At 46.4% G+C, this 22,576-nt stretch overlaps 9 protein-coding genes across 9 annotated transcripts; 7 read left to right on the top strand and 2 right to left on the bottom strand.

Moving 5' to 3' along the window:
* Positions 1-570: 570 nt before the first annotated feature.
* APUU_12388S (uncharacterized protein) lies at positions 571-1,407 on the top strand (the record flags this gene model as incomplete). The annotated part of the gene is made up of 2 exons (XM_041698583.1): positions 571-1,315; positions 1,373-1,407. 2 exons carry the CDS (start codon positions 571-573, stop codon positions 1,405-1,407), a joined length of 780 nt encoding a protein of 259 aa, XP_041551754.1.
* Positions 1,408-2,405: 998 nt separating this feature from the next.
* APUU_12389A (uncharacterized protein) lies at positions 2,406-3,657 on the bottom strand (the record flags this gene model as incomplete). The annotated part of the gene is made up of 5 exons (XM_041698584.1): positions 2,406-2,638; positions 2,702-2,874; positions 3,022-3,064; positions 3,108-3,570; positions 3,622-3,657. The coding sequence occupies 5 exons, from the start codon at positions 3,655-3,657 to the stop codon at positions 2,406-2,408; spliced, it is 948 nt and encodes a 315-aa protein (XP_041551755.1).
* Positions 3,658-3,943: 286 nt separating this feature from the next.
* APUU_12390S (wax synthase family protein) lies at positions 3,944-5,159 on the top strand (the record flags this gene model as incomplete). Its single annotated transcript, XM_041698586.1, has 2 exons — positions 3,944-4,653; positions 4,709-5,159. The coding sequence occupies 2 exons, from the start codon at positions 3,944-3,946 to the stop codon at positions 5,157-5,159; spliced, it is 1,161 nt and encodes a 386-aa protein (XP_041551756.1).
* Positions 5,160-5,541: 382 nt separating this feature from the next.
* Positions 5,542-7,637, top strand: APUU_12391S (MDR family MFS transporter; the record flags this gene model as incomplete). The annotated part of the gene is made up of 8 exons (XM_041698587.1): positions 5,542-5,872; positions 5,934-6,180; positions 6,234-6,600; positions 6,651-6,794; positions 6,856-7,025; positions 7,108-7,133; positions 7,201-7,234; positions 7,310-7,637. 8 exons carry the CDS (start codon positions 5,542-5,544, stop codon positions 7,635-7,637), a joined length of 1,647 nt encoding a protein of 548 aa, XP_041551757.1.
* A 591-nt stretch (positions 7,638-8,228) lies between these two features.
* APUU_12392S (putative cytochrome P450) lies at positions 8,229-10,258 on the top strand (the record flags this gene model as incomplete). Its single annotated transcript, XM_041698588.1, has 8 exons — positions 8,229-8,354; positions 8,420-8,524; positions 8,598-8,732; positions 8,799-9,172; positions 9,238-9,355; positions 9,420-9,539; positions 9,593-10,026; positions 10,096-10,258. 8 exons carry the CDS (start codon positions 8,229-8,231, stop codon positions 10,256-10,258), a joined length of 1,575 nt encoding a protein of 524 aa, XP_041551758.1.
* A 20-nt stretch (positions 10,259-10,278) lies between these two features.
* Positions 10,279-10,890, bottom strand: APUU_12393A (uncharacterized protein; the record flags this gene model as incomplete). Its single annotated transcript, XM_041698589.1, has 1 exon — positions 10,279-10,890. The coding sequence occupies one exon, from the start codon at positions 10,888-10,890 to the stop codon at positions 10,279-10,281; it is 612 nt and encodes a 203-aa protein (XP_041551759.1).
* A 5,577-nt stretch (positions 10,891-16,467) lies between these two features.
* On the top strand, positions 16,468-17,625 carry APUU_12394S (uncharacterized protein; the record flags this gene model as incomplete). Its single annotated transcript, XM_041698590.1, has 1 exon — positions 16,468-17,625. The coding sequence occupies one exon, from the start codon at positions 16,468-16,470 to the stop codon at positions 17,623-17,625; it is 1,158 nt and encodes a 385-aa protein (XP_041551760.1).
* A 181-nt stretch (positions 17,626-17,806) lies between these two features.
* On the top strand, positions 17,807-19,573 carry APUU_12395S (uncharacterized protein; the record flags this gene model as incomplete). The annotated part of the gene is made up of 1 exon (XM_041698591.1): positions 17,807-19,573. One exon carries the CDS (start codon positions 17,807-17,809, stop codon positions 19,571-19,573), a length of 1,767 nt encoding a protein of 588 aa, XP_041551761.1.
* A 20-nt stretch (positions 19,574-19,593) lies between these two features.
* Positions 19,594-21,504, top strand: APUU_12396S (uncharacterized protein; the record flags this gene model as incomplete). Its single annotated transcript, XM_041698592.1, has 1 exon — positions 19,594-21,504. One exon carries the CDS (start codon positions 19,594-19,596, stop codon positions 21,502-21,504), a length of 1,911 nt encoding a protein of 636 aa, XP_041551762.1.
* Positions 21,505-22,576: the final 1,072 nt, after the last annotated feature.

Raw genomic sequence — 22,576 nt, forward strand, 5'->3', positions numbered from 1 at the left:
AGGACTCATATTACCCAACACCAAATCAAATCACTGATAAAAACATTGCCAGACCGAAAAATCAAGACTTGGCTAGCAGTCTATGAAAGAACCAATGCTGTCACAAATTTCAGTACAACTTGCATCAATAGCGCAGCCACTAAAGCACTGCCAGAATCGAATCCCAACCGCCCAGCAGACTAACCATAACACTTCTGACTCTGGGTTTCGCCATGTAAAATTGCACTGATTGTCTAGTGCCCTAGCAAAGCCCCGGAGGCTTCTGCAAAATCATCGTACACTTGTAGACTGGTAGATTAATTATATATATTTCTACCACGCTATCTTGGGTAATAGCATGTCGTACCTGAGCTATATAGCCAGTTAAGTAACAAAGTACGATCATTTGCAAGATTGGACGTAATGGTCATACCGAAGGGCCCATCAGACTCTGATTCTTGGTAGACTACATAGCATTGAATCTATATATTTATGCCTAGACGGCGCATTGGTGCCTCAGGCAGGAAGCACGAGTCCCAACTTGTCAGCGCTTGTTTTCCCTCAGCAGCAACAGCAACCCCTTCATCGACCATGGATATCCACACCAGACTAGCGGACGTCCGGCAAATGCGAATAAACTACCAAAATCTCGGACTGTCAGACTGGTCTAATATCGAGCCCCTCTTCGACAAAGCCATCAACAACCCTGCTGAGGTTACCCCCGAAGAAAAACACAAAATCGCGCAATGGCCATCCCATGAGGAAATGGACGCGCAGTGCCAGAAGCAATTCAATCGCTCTATTGATGACTTACTTCAGGCCGCTGCCACGGATCGGGACCCTCTTAACCACCCCGAGGCCAGACTGATTCGTCAGGGATTCCACGGGATAGACCTGCTGGCCTACACGGAGCGTGAGGCCGTGGCCAGGAGACGCGAGCGTTTTGAGAAGCCACTGTGGGATACGTACCAGAAGGCCTTGGCCTCTGTCCTGTTGCCAGTGGAATTGCAGGCCTGGAATGCTGTTGCTGATTCTAGGTGGTTCAATGAGAAAGGGGCAAGCCTGCAGAAGCAGATACATAACCCATTCGTCGACAGTGGTCCCGCGCCATGGGTTCAGAGAATTATCGACCAGGGAGATAGCAAGGCCTGCGGATATGCTATATATTGCTCGGGACTGGACAGAAGTGAAGCATGGCAGAACTTTCAAAGCTACTTCGACCAGAGGGTCTCCCTCGTTCCTTCTCTGGGTGCTGGGTCTGACCAAATCCGGAGTACCAAATTGACTCAGTTCCTCAATTACGAGGAACCAGAGGACGATCTAACTTTTTGCGACAGTAGGTTAAGCAAGACCAATCCCTCCGCATACCCTTCCCACTAACAATAGTTAACAGAAAGTTCCGAGACCTTCGAGACAAAGGCCGCCTGAGCCCCGGCCTTCTCTCTCACGTCTTCCTCTACGCCACATCGCAGTCGCGTGACTCCTGGAAGCTGGAGGGGCGCTATTTCCCTTGGATATAGGCTGTTAATCCGGATTGGCCGCTAGATGGGGCGGATGAAGATGGTTATGACTGGCATGTTCCCGTTAGCTGGAGTATTGCCTAAGACAAGCTCTATAACTTCATGTCAATGACGCGTTTTTCGCTTAAGGATATATGGCAGGACTTGAATCAGATGCGCAAGGTGATGGCGGACGAACCGCAGCCCGGCTGGGTATTTACTAAACTGCGATAGCTGGAGCAGCTCGTGGAATTTCGCTGGCAACTAATGATTCTCTCGCACAAGCCTTATGATAAGGCGGGCAGGTAAGTGTACAATCACCCACCAAGCCATCCCACATTTGCAGGTTGCATAGGATATCGCCTGGGAGCTCCACTGTCCCATTGGCATCGAGAATATCGAGAACGTCATCAACAATGTCCATCAGAGATACTGTCTTCAGATGGTGATATGCTTCTGTTACGACACCGTCCCACATAGCTTTTGCCATTTCATACATTTTGTAGAATATACTCGATTGCTAGGCGAATATAATTGTCGAAAGAACTTTAAGAGGCTGGTGTGGTGCTCCTGCAATGGAACCTTCACGAAAGTACGCAAAGCTCAGCCGGTATATGGGGTAGGTTCGCGGCTTGTTTGCGCGAGCTATTCCGCGGTGGCTGACGGCAACTAGAGAATGCCCAAGAAACTTTTGATATGGCTCTCGAACATGGATGAAATGTTGCGCAATGTCATAATCGAAAGGACAAGCTAAATAATTCGCTTCGGCAATGGTACTGGGCCATTCAATAATGATGACAATAAAAATCGTAAACAGAAATTGTCGTGCACCGCGCCTGACAGCATATCCACATATGTACAAAAGCAACCCTAAGCTTTCCACTGATTTCTAACTCATAGCATCCTTGCTGGTAACTGTTCCCACTATTAAAGAACCTCCCTCCTCTGGAACCGGAAGCCTTTCGGCGCATCCAGGACCCGGTGAATACCGAATGACTGCGTAGTGTCCTTCGTGGCATCAAAATCCTGCAGCATGATCGGCGCTTCTATGGACGTATTATCTGACCTATAGCTGAACGGGTTTGGTTTAAAATGTTCCTTTTGCTGTTTTGATTTAGTATACAGTGTCCAGAAGGCGGCAAGGCAGGCGACAATGATGGCTGTAGTTGCCCGATTAGCGCAATGTCGTGTAAGGGTGAAAGAAAGAAGGGGCTTCAACTTACCGACAAGAATCTCAATAGCGTTCCAGGCAATCAGCCAGGCCGGGTCTGCTATGCCAGTGCCAGATTGGCCCAGGAGCATGCGTACAAGGGCAATGATGATAATAAACACTGTCAAAAGACTGATTCCGACCAAGGCGACTTTCCGCCATCCGGATATCCGTGTTCTCCATAGACTGTTACCAGACAGAAATACAACTTAAATGGTGTATGTGAGCCACCTTTGTATCGTATTAACTGAGAAACGTTCATAACTTACTGGCAACATCAGTCACGATATCTAGCGCAGTTGCCACCCTTAAGCTGACACGTTCATACCATACTGAGTGTGGGCTTTGACAGTTCGCTTCAATCGGAGTGAGTGGTCTGCGTTAGTTACATTGAAAACTCTTCATAAGGGTAGAAATACCGGTCATATGTTCAAACGAGGTCAATTCACAGGCGTAATCCAACATTCCGAGACAGCCGCCCAGGGAGAGTATCACGAGCACCAGGACCGACCACCAGAGGATCCGCTGCAGCCTGTACTTATTTCCGAGCTTCTGAAAGAAGAATATGAAGGAGAGCTTGATGCACCACAGGCTAAAATATGAAAGATAGTAGCCTGCCAGCTGGGAGCGTAGGTATCTAGTCATCACCCAGGCTATATTTTCTGGCAATTGTGTAAGTTGGATTTGACCCTTGGATAGCTTTATAGCAAAATACAGCTGCCCATGTACGACCGTCCAAAGACAGGTGTTTGAAAGTGAGAGAATCCAAGCGACCAAGACCAGTATGTCTTCTGGCACCCAGCGACGGTCAATCTTGAGCCGGAGGATGAATCTAGTGAGGACGAACAAGGATTGTATGCCAGCACAAATCCACATAACAGCCTACACCTGGTTAGTTAAAGATTAGAGGTAGTTTGGCGTACTTGTCCTTACCAAGAAAGCCTCCTCGTTTATCTTGTAGACAGCCATGGTGGATATCGAAGGATCGAAGTTAGGGCTTGCAAAGAAAGAACTTTGAAACGAAACTGGGCGCACCTACGAATTAAAACAGACCGAGGGGCAGTGAATATTTCCTACTAAGACAGAATGTGGTGTGTAACACAAGGGCTGTATTTCTTTTTTTACTCTGCGTCCTGCGCCCTGCTTACCTGCATTGGATTCCCCGCCCCCTTCCATTCCTCTCCTCCTTTTATCTCCCGTCCTATTCTTGTTTGTATTCTTGCATTGGTATTTCCACACATATTGCGCCGCCACGATGCTGCTACATCCCGTTCTACTCGTCGTGGCCATGATACTTACCAGCTCCACGGTAGTTAGCTGCTCTGGTGCAGACTCCCTGGTCATTCGATCTGGCGCGCTCGTCTTGATCGCTTCCTGCACCTGGCAATGTATCACAACATCCATGGAATTTATGGTCCGCAGCCCGTGGGCCAGTCTAGTTGCTGGCTATTCAGTGACACTCCTCTTCCACTACATCGATATTGCACTTCTCGGAAAATGGTCGTTTGAAGGACAGGAATTTCTCAAGGCACTCGCATCGGGTCTTTCATTGACCGTGAATTCGCGATTTATCGGCACGCCCGAGCAGGTGAAACATGTCTCATTGCGCTCGACTGCAGTATCGCGGGGACGTTTCCTCGGGCGGTCCGCGAGGTTTATATTCCTCAGCTACCTGGCTCTGGATGTGATGGACTCAAGTGCAGATCGCGAAGTAACAGCAAAATATCTTTCGAGCGCGAATGTTCCGCTCTTGGGGCGGCTTCATCGCAGTGAAGTTTCCGCCGAGGAGATTGTCGTGCGATTCTTTTCGGTCATCGGTGCAGCAATTGGGCTGGTCTCTGTTCAGGGGGGATGCCACCGATTATTCGCCTTCTTCAGCGTGCTCTTGGGCCTGTCTGCGCCTTCAGACTGGCCAACATTATATGGTTCTATATCCGATGCCTATACTTTGCGAAGGCTCTGGAGGTAAGCCTCCTCCCAGTGTTCACTGTGTGTAGTACTAATCATATACAATGCCCAGCCGCCTTTGGCACCAGCTGAATACGCACAAGCTTAACTCCATCTCTAATTACCTCTTGCACGATGTCCTCGGCGTAACCCGGGAAACAAAGGCAACCCCTGCCAGATACGCAAAGCTAGTCTTTGCGTTTGGGGTATCGGGACTGATGCATGTACTGATTGATATGTCGGTCGGATTATCGATTTACAGCTCTGGCGCTCTGTCGTTCTTTGGCGCACAAACTCTTGGCATTGCCATTGAAGATGCCATTCTTAAGGCTCATTGCTGTTGTATGGGTTACAACAAGTCCCAATCGCCCCCTCCATCGTCGGTGCAGCGATCCATCGGCTATATATGGGTATGTACTTACCTCGTTTGGACGCTTCCAGCCTACATGTTTCCCATCATGTCCCTGGAGGGCAATAACTCTGTTGTGCCGTTAAGTGTGGTTGGTATGTTGCGTCGAACCTGAGCTGCCGATGGATTTGAACTCAAACTTGTTCACAATAATTTGGTAAATAGAAATGTCGAAGTTAGGGCATGAGGCATGGTAGCCACAATAAGACCGTCGTAGTTGAATCCGTGTATCTTTTCATTCGTAATAGGGCTTTAGGCACATTCCCATGAGCTGTACATCCCTTGCGTGGGAGGTGACAACAGCAAATAGGGCACAATCCGTATACTCTGGTATTTTCTGACCCCTTGCCTGCAGGTTATGCACGGGCTAGAGGGGCCATTTTCACCCTTTCGCCCCCCTGTGCTCCAAATGCTTACACTTGCAGTAAGCTTACACGATATAAAGCACCTCTATCCATGGTAGTGCTAACAGCCTCCAACTGCGGGCACAAAAGAAGATGGCAACAGCTAAGCAGTGCGAGCCTGATTGCCAGGCGCAAATTGAGGAGCAAAAATCGGGCATTGACTCCGGCGGGGTTTTACCATCCTGGCGACTGGTATTCGTCATTGGGTCGCTTTGTCTGGGGACCTTTTTAGTTGCCCTTGATACTACGATCATCAGTGTGGCGGTGCCCAGTATCGTAACTGACTTCCAGGCCTTTGATGATGTAGGCTGGTATGGTTCCGCCTATCTACTCACGGTGACGGCGTTTCAGCCAGCATTTGGGAGTGTTTACAAGACCTTCAACGCAAAGTTCACCTACCTAGTCTCTGTTCTAGTTTTTGAGGGTTCGTTTTCTACCACAATATTTTTTTTTATTCCTTACTGCTCGCTAACTAACTTGGCTAGGCGGGTCTATTATGTGCGCTGCTGCTCCCAGCTCGGTTGTTTTCATCCTTGGTCGCGCGATTGCAGGAATTGGAGCCGCAGGCCTGTATCAAGGAGCCTTGGGCATAGTCGGATTGACTGTGAAGCTGGAGAAAAGACCCTTCTACCTGGGACTCGTACTCAGTGTCTTTGGGATAGCGGCATGTCTGGGTCCTCCTTTGGGCGGGATTCTGACGGAGAACGTCACTTGGCGATGGTGCTTTTGGATGTATGGTCTTCCTCAGCTGTACCCTACGATGTCATGTCCACTGACAAGCCCAGTAACCTTCCAATTGGGGGCGCATCCTTCTTCTTAATCCTTACCATTTTGAAGCTTCAAGAGAGATTTGCTGGCTCAAAGGATTCGGTAGTCTCTCGGCTCAAATCCCTCGACATGCTCGGCATGATCCTGATTATGGCCTCTGTGTGCTGTCTTATACTGGCACTGCACTGGGGTAGCAGCTCGCTACCGTGGGGCTCGTCGAGGGTAATAGGGCTGTTAGTCGGTGCCGGACTTTTGCTAGCCGCGTTTCTGTTCTCTCAGTGGAAGCTTCAAGATCTCGCCACTGTCCCACTGCGCGTTTTGCTAGAGCGGTCGATTATGATGGGTGCACTGTTTTCTTTTTTCTTGGAAATGAGTATATATGTAGTAAGTGGCTGGTTGTGTCCTTGATGTATACCGTACACTGACATACTTAGACACTCTACTATATCCCCTTTTACTTCCAGTCCGTCCAGCTTGTGTCCCCAACCACAAGTGGAATTCGTGGAATCCCACTGGGTGTCTCCCAAATTGCCGCAGTCGTCATAACAGGTCTCATTGTCTCGTGGAGAGGGTATTATGTGAGACTATCCTTAGATCTGCCCCTTCGCAGCCACAGCTAATTGATATACGACCGCCCAGGTTCCCTTCATGGTTATAGGACAGGCCGTATCAATCATTGGGACGGGTCTCCTCACGCGTCTACAGGTCGGAACCTCGACTGCACTCTGGGCTACGTATTTAGTGACTGCTGGATTTGGCCACGGAATGGGCCTTCAGATGCCGTTCACCGCTGTTCAGGTTGTTCTCAGGTACGCAAAAAGTGCATTCTTCATACCCAGTTCACATATGTCACCTGGGCTTGGCTAACCTGAGCTTATACACATTTGCTAGGGACGATGACATCCCCATTGGAAACGGTAATGCTCACCGGGGAAAGATTAAAATACAACGACAAAAACAAGAAGAAAATTGCTGATCGTCTAGTAGCCATCATTGTCTTCTTCTCTCAACTAGGAGCGTAAGCCAACCCACGCCTCCCGACCTACCTACTTGTTTACCCACCTACATACTGACAACCAAACCCACCCTACAGCTCGGTAGCAATAGCCGTCGGCCAAAGCATTCTCCAAACAAGCCTGATACACCGAATCCAGCTCTCCGATCTATCCATCCCCTCGCAAACAGTAATTGCCGCAGGACCTACAGGCCTGCAGACGCTAACGGGGCCAAATAACCCGAAAATGCTACGCACGTTACAAGATGCGTATGCGGCAGCTCTCCAGGCGGTTATGTATTTCGCACTCGCGACGGCTTGTGCGGCTGTACCGTTTGCTTTGGGGATGGAGTGGCTTAATGTCAAGGTTCAGAGTCGAACTCGGGCGGAAAGGGGGGCGGAAGACGAGGAGGGGGTGGGAAAGTAGTTACGTGTATATCTACTCCGTATATATAAATATCTGTCCGGCTGGTGACAGGGAAATGGAAGGGGGCGGGGAGCGATATGAGGTATTTGCTACTTAGCTGCAGGAGGTAGCCTTGTCGTTATTTAGAAGAATGCGGGATTCAGCAAGTAGCAGTAATTTGCCCTAAGGATAATGCAAGTGGCAAATGTGCATATGGACCAGAGTAAGTAAGCATCAGGTAAAAAATATAACGATATCCATTATTGGTTAAAAAAAACAAGGGGGGTGGATTGTCTGCGCTTACATGCAGGAGATAATATTAGTTGCAGAACAGCAAGCAAGGGTGTGCGACACAGGAATGCCCACGCAGTCAGGCTCACGGCCTCAGCTGCATTTCGGGCTTTTTATAGATAGGACAGATGTATATTCTGGGTAGGGCTTATTCGGATTCAGCCTGGATGATCATGGCGGGCCAGAGTACCTCTATATCTTCTACATACATAGATATATATTCATAAATGCACTTGAAATATCCTGCAACTCTTACATCCAAGAGACTAAAGATTCTTCCGTCCCTTGAGTGCCGAATAGAAACCATAGTTTAACAGCAACATGCTAACCGATATCCTTAAATCTTCCTTCCAAAATTACACGCTCGATAAGGTGTTCTGGTCTTTTGTCGAGTTCTGGATTGCATGGCAAGTATCTGGGTGGATATGGATGCGTTGGAATTGCCCGGTAAGCCTTAACCAAAGGTCTTATTCATAGATATATATTGGGCTAAATGGCTGTTCGCTTAATAGAAAGGAGTCTATATCGGTGGCACCTCACCACTTTACGGAAGCTGGCTTACCAGCCTTGAATTTGTCGTCGATGGCGCTGGTATCATTGCAGATGTCTACCACAGAGTGTGTTAGACCAGAATTCCTCTTCATTCAAATGGTTTCACTTAGACGCCCCTCGTGCTTACGTCTATTTTAGCTTGGCAGGAACCACTCCGCATTTGCTATCCCAGCTTTGGGCGAGTATCAGACACTGGTCACGACGGAGACGCATATCAGAGAACTTGGAAGATGTACCGAGCATATCCTATCTTTCAATGAGGCCATGGACCAGGTGCGTTATTCAAGATCCTACAAGGTATACGTTTAATTGTAGGGAACTCACGCAAAACTATCTCAGAGACTAAGATACAAATATACTATGTTCGGGTTCGACGATAACGGGATCGACCCGCATCATAGCCTCGTTACGCGAGTTCTCAAGGTCTGTCTGCGAACCGCCGTCCCTACGCTGCAGATTGAATTGCAATCGCCGATACGTATGACAATGCGAAAGACGATTTCAGAGTCCCTGGCCGCGGTGGGATCGCCAGGCTGGAAGCAAGTCAACGCTGTATCTCTAGCCAGGGAGGTCACGAATCGCGTTAACAACCACGTCCTTGTGGGCGAAGATCTTGCTGCGAACCCCGGTTTCCACAAGGCCTCGCTCCGTTATAACCAGGATGTTGTTATTGCGATGGAGCTCTGCAGACATGTTCCGTCACTGCTTGTCCCGTAGGTTCCTTGCCTGTTGCTGCAACCCGGCCTGGAAACGGTATACTGAGCGTTGTCTTCCTTAGGGTCGTGGCGACTGCGACGATGGGGTGGAGTGGCGCTATGAAACAGGTAGCTGGCTACCTGACCGGTTCGATTGAAGAGCGTCTCCTCGAAGCCGCTGATCGAAAGCATGTCAAGAAGGTTCGTTTTCTGTACTATCCAACCCTCAAATGTTATAGCGCTTACATATGGGCGTAATACATAGCGGTGCGATGGTATCCAATGGGTCATGGACTGTTCGCGGACACCCGCGCAGCAGACGGTACTGAGAATGGTACAACAGACGATTGCCCTAATGTTTGCCTCAGCTCATCAGATACCAATGGTATGTATGCCAAATGCAATACCTAGGCGTCCACTCACAGAGAATACTGCTAGGCGCTTATCTATGCGATCTACAATCTGTGCATCTACCCCCAGTATATCGAGCCTCTCCGGAGGGAGATCGAACAGGTCCAACGGACGAAAAAATTTGAGGAACAATTCAACCACATGCCTTTGATGGAGGGCTTTCTCAGAGAGTCGGGTCGCTTGAATCCCCTTGATGCGTTGAGTATCCAGCGAAAGGCCCTGAACCCGTATTCATTCTCTGGAAATGGGCCACATCTTGCGGCTGGGAGCTTGGTTGCCGTTCCTCAGGAAGCCCTCATGAGAGATTCGACGCTCTATGCCAAAGCTAATAAGTTTAACGGTTTTCGATTTGTGGTTTTTGACGAGAAGAATGAGCAGGGGGAAACTATTCCAAGGGCTTGTCCGAAGTTCACCGATGTTAGTTGGAAATATCCCTACTGGGGATCCGAGAAGCGAGCCTGGTGAGTTGGTTCCTATCTTTATATATCCAAGACTATACGTGCTGAAGATTATTCATTAACACCGTATAGTCCCGGGCGATGGTATGTCTCGAGAGTCCTCAAGCAGATCCTAATGAACCTGATCATGGACTACGACTTCAAATTGGCTCAGGATGACAGCCCTGCCAGCTTTATTTGGACAACAGCAATTGTGCCTCACCATCGTATGACTGTTTTGATGAGAGAGAAATAGCTAGATACATAGAGAACCAATCAAATACCTATAACATGAATATCCTTTACAAATCCCGCCAACTCTTCGCTAGAATTCCCCTCCATCATCCTGGCCAAGGCATCCTGGATCTCTCCCTCCAATTCACTATTTAGCTCTTTCTCCCTCGAGTACACACTGATCCCAGCAGGTGTGAACATTGACTTGTCAGCATAAACAACCATCCACGCTGCACCAAACCCGAGTATTTCCCACCTCGTCTTCGCAATTCTCAACCACCCACTACCTCTCCACTCCATAATGATAGCGCTTGAACAATTACCATCTGTATTAGAGATGGCAACACGACGATCCGTCCCCGAAACAGTCTTGATGCTCGCAGAAGTTTCGGCAGACGTACGGTAAGCCGTCCGGTTGGTGTATATAGTCGACTGGTTGGGCTTGCTTGATTGCTGCGCGTCTTCTGGAGTAAGATTAATACACACTCCATGCTTGTCGCGCCAGAATGGACTCGATGAGCGAGTTATGTACCATGTCCCTGCGAGAGATGGGGCCGTAATTTGGTCTGACGAGGACGATGACGACGGTGATGGTGGCTCGGAGTTCAAGCTTTGGCGGAACCTCTGAGGAGGGACGAGAACGGGGATTGACATTCTTTACGATGTTATTCAGCTTGTTCCTCTAGCAGAATAATGGATAGCTTGGTGTATGTGGCAGCGAAGATGGAGTCAGGAATCATGGAGAGATGAGGTAGCCAACCGGGGGCCAAGGTCATAATAATAGCAAATGACAAAGGGTAACACAGCCAGGGGTGACGTGGAATGCAGCAGAGATTAGCTTTGCTTAGTTTTGGTTGCTTGCTTACTGAGAACATGCAATGCTGTGCAACACTCCATGCATCCCCGGGGCCGGGGTATGTCTCACTGCATATTGGGTATCAACACATGCAGTTGACCACTGCAGTGAGAAACGCTGGGTTCTCACTTTGTAAGCTGAGGAATTCATTGAAAAGAATCATCCCACCAGTTACTGTGCTCCTCATGACTAGGTTTGTAATAAAATAGCACTTCTTCAACACTTGAGCCAAGTTCCTTTCCCCTTCAGGATTATCGTGAAAGCAAATCATCGGGCAGAACAGGACTATTATATAATTTTTGCCGTTTCTAAAGCTAATAAAGTCTACTGAAAATACAAACTGTATTAAAAACTAAGAATATATAATTCATGTTCGCCGCTATAACAGGCTGATATAGGGGGAAGACCAGAAAAATACATATGAAGGACAGAAATAAAATTAAGATAATATTTACAGGTAATCTAAATAGACCTATAGACCACAGCCTAAAAATAAGTTAATTACCTGGGATTATTCTAATTCTTTAATAGTAAAGAAAATAAATCAGGAGTAAATATAAAACTTATAGACTAAAAGCTGTTACTAAAACTACTATATTAAAAGTAGACATGCATACAGGTTGGGTTGGGGTGGATTAAGGCCTCAGGCGCCCTAACCTACTGCAGGTTTGGGTATAAGAAATATTAACCTGATCTACAGGTAGTTTAGGACAGGTTCTATAGATTTAATCTAAAGAATCTAAAGATTAATAATATTAATTTATTATAATAATATACTATACTAACTATAATTAATATAGATTTTAGAATAAAGTAGGTTTTTAAACCTATCTTATTTATATTTTTATTTTTAGAGATTATTAAATAGTTTATTATTTATAAATTACTAACACTTTATTAAGGTTATTAACTAGGTAGATATATAAGACTACTAGAATAAAGATTTTTAAGTAGATAGATTTATAAGATTACTAGTATAAAGACTATTAAACAGATAGATATATATAATATCAAGTAGGTAAATATATATAATATTAAGCAGGTGGACACGTGAGGTATTAAATAAGTAGATATATAAGATATTAAGTAGATAGATATATAAGATATTAAATAGGTAAATATATATAGTATTAAGCGGGTGGATGCGTGAGGTATTAAGCAGATAGATATATAAGATATTAAGTAGGTGGATATATATAGTATTAAGTAGATAGACGTGTGAGGTTACTGGTATAGAGGCTATTAAGCAGGTAGATATATAAGATATTAAGCAGGTAGATATATATAATATTAAGTAGATAGACACGTGAGATTACTGGTATAGAGGCTATTAAGTGGGTAGATATATAAGATTACTAATATAGAGATTATTAGATTCTAGAATAAATCTAATAATAGTTAGATTTTTAGTATATCTTATTATTTATTTTTTATCTAAAAAGTAAATTAGGTATTACTATCCTATCTTTAGGAGTAAATACAGTAGTTAATCTACTATATTTATTATTATTAAGAATACTAACATTAGTATCTGATGGGGTGCTGGTCACCCCGGCTTACCCTTATACAAAAGCTACCTGGTGCTAGGCCTGAATAGGACTAATATATTAAGTCCTTTAATAATTTATACTTAGTTCCTTAAAATACCTCTTTCTTTAATTTAAGAGCCTGGAATTATTACTAGAATATATTTAACAGAATTATTAGCTCTTAAATTATATCTTAATCTAGTAATAGCTATTTTACTTTAATTATATAATTAAAATCTAATAATCCTAATTTATTATTATATTTATATATATTATTATAATACTGTATTATTCTTTATATAATCTATTATTATTATTATATTCTTAATAATCTAGATTAATACCTGCAGCAGGACTATTATATTAGAAAATATAAATAAAAATAGATCTAGTAAGCTAAGTTACTTAATCTAGTTATAATAATCTATACTAGTATAGTATAGCTAGTAGATAGAATCTATAAGATTTATAGATTACTAACTATATATAGATTTTTTTATTATTACTAGAATTATAATTATTAATTTACTAATATAGATTAGACCTATAAGTACTATAACTAGATATATTAGTAGTAAATTTTTTATTATAAAGTTATATTATAATATAAGATTTTTTTATAGATCTTCTTTAATTAATATTAAAGTATTTAATATTTTATAATAGTACTTGCAGACCAGCTTTATATTAATTAAGATAAGCTAGAATATATATATTTATATACTAATATATTAGATTATATATTATTTTTAATCTCTTCTCTAGATTCTTTATCTATTCTTATAAATACTTAGGATTAGATTATACTTAAATTCTAATAATCCTAAATCTAGCTTTTATATTAGTAAATTAACTAGGTCTAGTATATCTTAGATTTAATCCTCTAAATAAGATAGACCGGGATCTATTTTTATTTATAAAAATTAGATCTAAATAAGCTTAAGCTTAATTAAAAATTATTTAATCTAGACTAGAAGTCTTTACTCTATCTAATTTACTAAAATATTAGCTAAGTATTTAAGATTACTATAAATATTTTTATATATAATTAGAATCTAGAATTTTACTAGCTTAGCTACTATAATACCTGCCTACTAAATATCTTTAAGTAGGGATAAGTATCTTAAGATCTATTTAATAAATTATAGAACTAGTAGTCCTGGTAGAAATATATATTTATATAGAAATAACTAATCTACTATTAGAAGTAGATAGTAGAATAGAATTATTTATAAAAAAGACTCTAACTATATTCTGTCACAGGCCCAGGGGTGGGCCTCCGCAAAAAAAAATTAGGGTAAGGGGGGTGGGCCACACCCTAATACAGGCCCACCCTCTAAAACCTTTAATCTTTAATATTTCTTAATAAAAATTATATTATTAGAGAGCTAGAGATCTGAATTTTAATAATATCTGGAAATATATTAGGATTTCCTATTTAGGAAGGTAGAACTAATAGGTAAAGAATCAGGGAAAACTTTTGTTGGGGTATGGCTTGGCATACTAATTTCGGGTAGTCTAGACCTAATTAGGCCACTCCAATACCTCAGGCATGAATATTAGGGATCAGGCATGAATATAGAGCCTGGATACCCTAAATAAAAAATATATAATTTATAGAGCTAATCCTTGGTTATTTATACCAGGAATCTCTAACTATATTCTGTCTCAACAGTAGGGGTACTGGTCTGCAAAGTTGAAGGCTTGGCATGGGGGTACTGGTAGGTTTACTCAACAGTACCCCCTAAGATCTTCATTCCTTAATATTATTTAATAAAAATTAGATTACTAGATAGCTAGAGATTTAAATTTTAATAATATTTAAAAAGATCTTAGGATTTCCTATTTAGGAGGGTAGAATATAAAGGTAAAGAATTAGGTATATTTTTTGTTGGGGTAGGCCTTGGCATACTAAAAGCGGGTAGTCTAGACCTTATTAAGGTATCCTGATGCCTCAGGCATGAATCCTGAGTATCAGGCATGAATATCAAGCCTGTAGGCTCTGGTTAAAATTTATATCTTTATTAGAACTAACCCTTGTTTATTTATACTAGTAATTTCTATAGAAAGTATAACAACCCTAAGTTAAAATTAAAAAATATATATCTTAGTTAAAACTAACCCTTATTTATTTATATTAGTAATATCTATAAAAAGTACAACAGCCCTAAGTCAAAATGAAAAATAAAAAATATATATTTATATATAAAAATCAGTTTATAATATTATTTAAAAAAAAAAAAATTAATTTTATTTAAATATCAAAACTAAATACTTTATAAAACTGTTTAGAAAACTGATAGAAAAGCCAGGCTGCTTGAGTAATTTCAGTATCTAGTTCCCATTTCTCTTTTAGGAAACTAGATGGCTTAAAATCAGCAGGCATTTCTAGCTGTCCCCAGAGATTAAAACTAGAACTAGTAAGCTGACCAGGGTTTACCTGCCAGCTGACTAGCCAGAATAAAATAATTAAATATTTATTCATGCAGTCTTCACCTTTTTTAACCTCTAAAGGTCCCCTGCAGACCTTAGTAGGTAGAAAACACCTAAAACAACATGTATCAACCCTAGGTTCTGCTAGATCCTCTTTAAAATCTTGAATTCTTCCTTTCCAATTATAAAAATCGTCACATGACTCTAGATCATGTTGAAAAACAAAGATAGGTGCATTAGGGATTGAACCACCTATAATTATTATTAGTGTAAAAATAATAAAAATAAAAATAAAACAGAATTACTTACTAATCCATCTAAAAAGACATATTAAACATACCGAATCAGTAAAGAATTCAGTAGCCCTAGCTAGAAATTCAATTTCTGCAGTAGCTTCCTGGTATGACTGCTTGACCGCCTGCCGAACTATATCCTGCTGGGTTTTCTGCCCCAGGCATAGGTCACATAGCTTCCAGCTGAGGTCACATGACCTAACTATATTCTGTCACACCCCCAGGGGTAGGGGTCCGCAAGAATCAAGGCTTGGCATGGGGGTAGGGGTGGGTTGAACCCAACCCCACCCTCTAAAATCTTTAATTCTTAATATTTCTGATTAAAAGTTATATTACTAGATAGCTAGAGATTTAAATTTTAATAATATTTAAAAAGATCTTAGGATTTCCTATTTAGGAGGGTAGAATATAAAGGTAAAGAATTAGGTAAATCTTTTGTTGGGGTAGGCCTTGGCATGCTAATAACGGGTAGTCTAGACCTAATTAAGATATACTAATGCCTCAGGCATGAATCTTGAGTATCAGGCATGAATATTAAGCCTGCAGGCTCTGGTTAAAAAATATATTATTATTAAAACTAACCCTTGTTTATTTATACTAGTAATTTCTATAGAAAGTATAACAACCCTATCCTACAGGCGGCATGGAGTCCTTGAAGGACTGCCCGCTGTGGAGCAGTTAGGGTTTTACTGTGATTGGCTCAAGGCACCTATGGCAGGGGTAGTACTCCATGCTTTTCATGTGTAGCACTCCATGCACTTTTGTAGGGCGATTAAGGTTAAACTAAGCCAGCCGGTTCAGTATTAGTTAAAGTATAACTTGGCGAAATTTCAAGCTGGTTGATTTACTACAAAGGGTGTGGTACTGGCTTGAAGTTGGTTAGGGTAACAGATTCAGGTTTGATGGGGGATCATCACCACCCGCGACCGACCGTACAAATAACATGTCCGAACCAACCATATATAGTCAGCAAGAATTCAGGGGCTATTTTCATGCTTAAGAAAGGTAGGGGATCCAGTTTCAGGCTATTTTTAATTCATATCCCAAGTTTATCCCGGCGACTCGAGTCCGAAACCACCATATAATATATATATATATCTTGCAGATTCAGTCCTGCACCATGGAACATCAATTTTTTCAAAGGATCCCTAGTTTACAGATTATCATATGTCGTTGCTGTAAATATGGTGTGCACCCCAAGGAGGTCGCCGCGCATCTGCGGGTTAAGCATTCCATCAAGCCCCAGGAGTGTACACAGGTGGCCGAGGCAATCCAGCAGTGGGATAATGTGATGCAGGAACCCCACGCTGTCCAGATCCCCCGGATGCTGCAGAATCCATTACCCGGGATTGAACTGTACATGAACGGCATGCAGTGCCAGCAGGACCCCGAACATTGCCAGTACATCACCACCCATATCAAAAGTATGCGGAAACACTGGCAGCAGGTCCATGGATGGACCCAGCATCGCCATAGCGGGTTTGTCAGTCGCCAGGAGCGGGAACAGGGCATGGCTAGTTTCCAGCAGTCATTCCGCATGGTAGCATGGCAGCAGGTATTCCCATCGCGGAAGAACTCCCATTTAGTGCATATTCGATCCTGCGACCCCGAGCCCGTGGAACCACCCACCCCCAGCACTGACCGGGAGGCCATGGTAGCCGAGATCAAGGCCCAGGCAGCAGCTGATGACGAGGCCGCTGCTAACCAGGTGATCCAGGCCGGGGAGCTGCAGGATGCTAACCCATGGCTGCGGCGGACCCGGTGGGCGCGGTATCTGGCTGAGGTACACCCGCAGGACCTTCTGGACGTGGTGGCCACGCCGGGAGCAGACGAGATGGACGAGACCAGCCAGGCCATGCGGGTGATCTGGGATACTATGGAACAGTTAGCCCGCCGCAGCCAGCGGACCGTGCAGCACTGCGGGAGCGGGATCCGCATGGCCGCGATCTGCACCATGCCGGGGCAGACCCCCCACACGCCGCTGCAGGCGTACATGGATGAAAAGAGCATCCAGGACCATGTGCGGCCATGGCAGCAGATATTAATATTCATCGCGCGCACCCAGACCCAGTGGCCATGGCAGGGGAAGGAGCCCCGATATATCATGACCAGCCGGCAGCGGAAGACCTGGCAACGGCTGTGGCAGGCGGCCATGCAGGTGGTGCATGGGGCTGTGGCATCCCCGTCCCGGACGACAGCCGCGCCAGCCCCGATCCCATGGAGGATCCAGCTGAGGAGAGTTCCGGGTTCAGGGTTAGGGTTGCCGGGTTTGTCATGACCCGGGTAGAAACAGCATGCTTGGAGTTTTGTATTGAGCTGTTAAACCAGAAGATCCAGGTTCATGAATATGAGAGTGCACTGGTATGCAGTATGGCCGTGCTCGGACGGGGGATCAAGACGTGGCTGGATCCGGATAGCTACCCCCGATCATTTCACGGGTGTTGAAGGTGGCGCGGTTCATGGTCGTGCAGAAGGCATTATGGCTGGATCCCCAGCCCATGGCGATTATCGAGATGTGGGCGGGGCAGGCCGAACAGGGCTCCTGGACCGGGGATGCCGCGGACGATGATTTGGGATTGATCATGGAGGATGAAGGGTTCGCGGAGGGTACAGGTGGGGGCCCGATCCCGTCATCCCCACCGTCGTCCATCCACAGCCAAGATGCTGCCCCCATCAGCCGGATGTCCCGCCAGGGCCGCATGCTGTTCCAGACCGGGGTTGATATCATGGTGGGTAAGTTCATGGTCCGGGGCCAACACGGGCCGGTGGAGGTGTTGTTAGACTGGCGGACATACGGGCTCAAGGTCCATTACAACACCACGGCCCCCGGCCATGTGACCTGGATGGGCACGGAGCGGTTGCTGTACAAGAACCTGGATTTTACCATGGGCCAGTTCCGCGGGATGGTGCACGGGCTGGTCCAGGCCGCGCGGGGATTACTGGGAGGGCTGCTGTGTGAGCCCGAACCCCGCCAGTGGCCGGCGATCCCATGGGACGGGTTATTTGATAATCCCACCGAAGCCACGCCGGGTTGGAGTTTTTTATCGGACCAGCGGACGCAGTGGCCCGTTCCGGGGCGCCATTGGTTAATCGACCGGATTGCGCAGGAACCCGCGGTGGCCCGGGCATTCGTCACCCAGGGGGGGCTCAGCGCCAGCAAGGCCACCAAGTACTTCCAGCAGGTGGCCCGGTTTAAGGAGAAGCTGGCGGTGGCCGTGCATTTGACCAGCAGTGCCCCCGCGCGGGCCCCCGAGCTGCTGAGTATCCAGCATGTCAACACCAACACCAACATGCGCCGCAATATATATATTGAAGATGGGATGGTGGTGTTCGTGTCCGCATACCACAAGGGGTTTTATAGCAGTAATGACGTGAAGATCATCCATCGATATTTACCCCGGGCCGTGGGTGAATTAGTGGTTTGGTATTTATGGCTGGTGTTGCCATTCCTGCGGCAGCTGGCCGTGAGCTGGGGGCGGACGGTGGAACCCGGGACTGAATCCCAACCCCACCACCGCAGTCCATATTTATGGGGACCGGACGTGGGCAGCGGACGGACGTGGACGAGCGAGCGGTTCCGGGAGGCATTGAAGCAGGCCAGCCAGACCGGGCTGGGGTTAGGGTTCGGGTTCAACGTGGCGAATTACCGGGACATCGCGGTGGGCATCAGCCGGCGGTTTTTGCGGGGATCCAGCGCGTTCCCGGACAACATCCAAACCGAGCGGCAGCAGGAGCTGACAGCCATTGCCGCCGATACCGACCCCGATGACGGGATCGGGGATATTGCAGACGAGCAGGCCGGGCATAGCACCCACGTGGCCGGGATGGTATATGGGCGGGAAAGCATGGAATTCGCCGGGAGCACGACGGTGCGGCGGTTGAAGTTCCGGGCATCCAGCATGGATTGGCATCAGTTTTTAGGGTTTACCGCGGAAACCCCCACGGTGCTGGGGAAACGGGTCAACCCATGGGAGGCGCAGGCCGCGGATCACCAGGCCCGGCGGCGGACGCAGCTGCAGGCCACGGACATGGAGGCCGCACTGCAGCGGATGACCGGACAGGGGGAGATACAGTTCCGGGGCGTGCAGCAACCGGCCATCCAGGCCATCCAGGATGGGGCCAGCCCGGTGGTGGCGGTGATGCCCACCGGGGGCGGGAAAAGCATGTTATTCATGTTGCCCGCGTTCGTGGCCCCGGGGGGTGTACCATCGTGGTGGTCCCGTTAGTTTCACTGCGGGCGGATTTGATGCAGCGGTGCCAGCAGCTCGGGATCCGGTGTGTATCATGGGAGAGCCGACGACCCCCGGATGAAGCTGCCATTGTGTTGGTGACGCCCGAATCCAGCGAGGACCCGGATTTCCACACGTTTTTGAACCGGCAGCGGTGGATGCGGCGGTTGGACCGGATCGTGGTGGACGAGTGCCATATTATATTGAATTCGCAGAAGGATTTCCGGCCGGCCATGGCCCGATTAGGGCGGTTGGTCAGTGCGCGCACGCAGATGGTATTTTTAACGGCCACACTGCCCCCCAGTATGGAACGAATATTTGTCCAGCGGATCCAGCATCCCGCCAGCGCGGTGGGTATGTACCGGGCCCGGACCAGCCGGGGGAACGTGGCATACCGGGTATGGCGGCCCATTTTACCGCGCCAGACCCCGCGGGAACCCCATCAGTGGTTGGTGACGCCCGGGGTGGTGCAGTACATCCAGGGTCGGATCCAGCAAGCGCGGGGAGGCCGGGTGATCGTGTACGGGCAGACCAAGAGCCAGGTGCAGGCCATCAGCCGGGAATTCGGGTGTGAGGCATACCACAGTGAGGCAGTGGACCGGGCTGGGGTGATGCAGCGGTTCCAGGACGGGCTGCACCGGGTGATTGCGGCCACCAGTGCGTTAGGGATGGGTATTGATATTCCCGATATCCGGTGCGTGATCCATATTGGGCGGCCGCGGACGTTGCTGGAGTACGGGCAGGAAAGTGGACAGGCTGGACGGGATGGCCAGGGCAGCGAGGCCGTGATTATCCATCCCAATGGGTGGGAGACGCCCGATCCATGGATCCATGGCGTGGCGGACGCGGATTTCCAGCTGGTGCAGGCGTACATGGGCCATGGATGTCGACGATATATATTGGATGGGTACCTGGATGGGACGGTGGATGGATACACGCGGGAGCGGTGCCGGGATCAGGGTCCGGATGAATTGGCATGTGACGGGTGTGATCCCGATTGGGAGGTGCAGGAGGAGCCCGTTAGTATGGCCAGCAGTCCGCCAGGGTCAGGGTCAGGGTCAGGGTTCAGCCGTTTCGGGAGGGCACCAGAGTCAGGGTTCGAAGGTTCCGGGCAGGGAGATCCAGAGTTAGGGTTACCCAATGATGCGGTTCGCAGTTCTGGAGCCCAGATTCATACTGGATTAGGGTTTATCCTGCATTATGCATCATCCAGTTCCGATACAGGGGAGAACCCGGATCACCCGCGGGCCATGTCCATTAACAGCGGCGAGTCCATTACATCCCAGGTGCCCCGAGCCCGGGTTATTCCCGCCAGCGCCGGGTATACCCCCCAAGAGCGGCAGTATGAGCAGGCGGCCGTCCAACAGCAGGCGCAGGCCATGCAGGCTGGGATTGATGAGGAATTCATTGAGCAGGAGGCCCGGCAATGGCTGGACCAGTGTTATATTTGCACGGTTCGGGGGCGGGATGGGGACCATCAATTAGAGCAATGCACGCATGCAGAGAGCCATGCAGCGCAGGAATGGTTGGGGCAGGTGCAGCGGCGGGTGGATTATGTGCCGTTTCGGTGTTGTTATCAATGCGGGATGCCGCAGGCGATATGCCATGGGTGGCAGCATGGGGAGGCATGTACATGGCGCGGGGCGTTGCTCCCGATGATTGCCGGGATGGTGTACGGGCCATTCCGCCGTATGGTCCAGCCCGCATGGGAGCAGTGGTTACAGCCGCGGCAGTTGGAGGGCCGGGTGATATACGCCGGGAAGATATTCCAGCAGGAGATTGTGGCCGGGCCCGTTCCGGCCGGGGATTATCGATCGGTGGCGGCATTTTTTGGGCAGGGTACTGTTGATAGACAGGGAGTTGAGGTCCAGGCAGTATTTTGTTGGTTACGACGGGTATGTCATGATATCGAAGCCGGGTTAATATGACGGTAGGATTGAGAAGAGAAATCCATATCATTCCGGGTGTGTGGTGAAGAATATATATGACAGGGCATAGTTTTAGGTTTGGTCCAGATATAGATATATATCACCGGGTTATAGCGAAGAGTATATATCGCAGGAGATATTTTTAGATGCAGACCAGATATATATATATATTATCGGGGTATGAAAGATCCCGGGAGATGATTATTTTGGAAAAAATTAGATTGATAGATCATAGAGTATAGCCAAAGGATTTTGATTAGTTTTATAATTCAAGTAAGGACATAGGACAGAACAGGGTAATGATTTATTAAGAGAATCAGAATATATTTTATCATATTTGGATTAGAGAATCAGGAAGAGGGTTAAATTAATTAACGAGTGAAGTAGATTATAAGAATATATAAAAAAGATTATATAACTTGGTTAAAGAGATATAATAATCAGGAAGATTTTAAGAATTACCAGGATCAGGAGCATTATCATCAAAATTATAGAGATTTTTAAGTAACATAATAAAGAATAGTCATTAAAGAGAAAATAAAGAAACGAGATAAGTTAGATTGAGGATACATTTAGAGGTGCGAAAGGGTATAATCAGGGGGTAGTGGGAGATTTATTAGGTTTCCGAATCAGATAATTCAAGGATATAAAGTCCGGGGATTTGGAAATCAAGATAGTTTATCAAAGTGAAGAATTCAGAAGTTATAGTTTTCACAGGGTCAGGTTAAAGATTTCAAGATTTTAAGTATTGATTTGAGAGTCCGGGTTCGAATATTGAGGGATTGGTAGATAGGGGAAAGGTTTTGAAGTTCAGGATTTTAAATTTCGAGTATGGATTTTAAATTTCGAGGGAGGGTTTTGAAGTTCAGAGTAAGGGTTTTGAAGTAGAGAGTGAGGGTTTTGATGTTAAGGGATTTAGAGTATAGAGGGAGGGTTTTAAACAATCGGATTCATTATAAGGGTAAGGGTTATAAGGTTATAGATTTTCGAGTTTGGAGGGTTGGTTTGAATATTTTGACTTAGGGTTAGGGTTAGGGTTAGGGTTAGGGTTAGGGTTAGGGTTAGGGTTAGG

Source organism: Aspergillus puulaauensis, chromosome 1, assembly GCF_016861865.1.
Source record: "Aspergillus puulaauensis MK2 DNA, chromosome 1, nearly complete sequence".
Lineage (NCBI taxonomy): Eukaryota > Fungi > Ascomycota > Eurotiomycetes > Eurotiales > Aspergillaceae > Aspergillus > Aspergillus puulaauensis.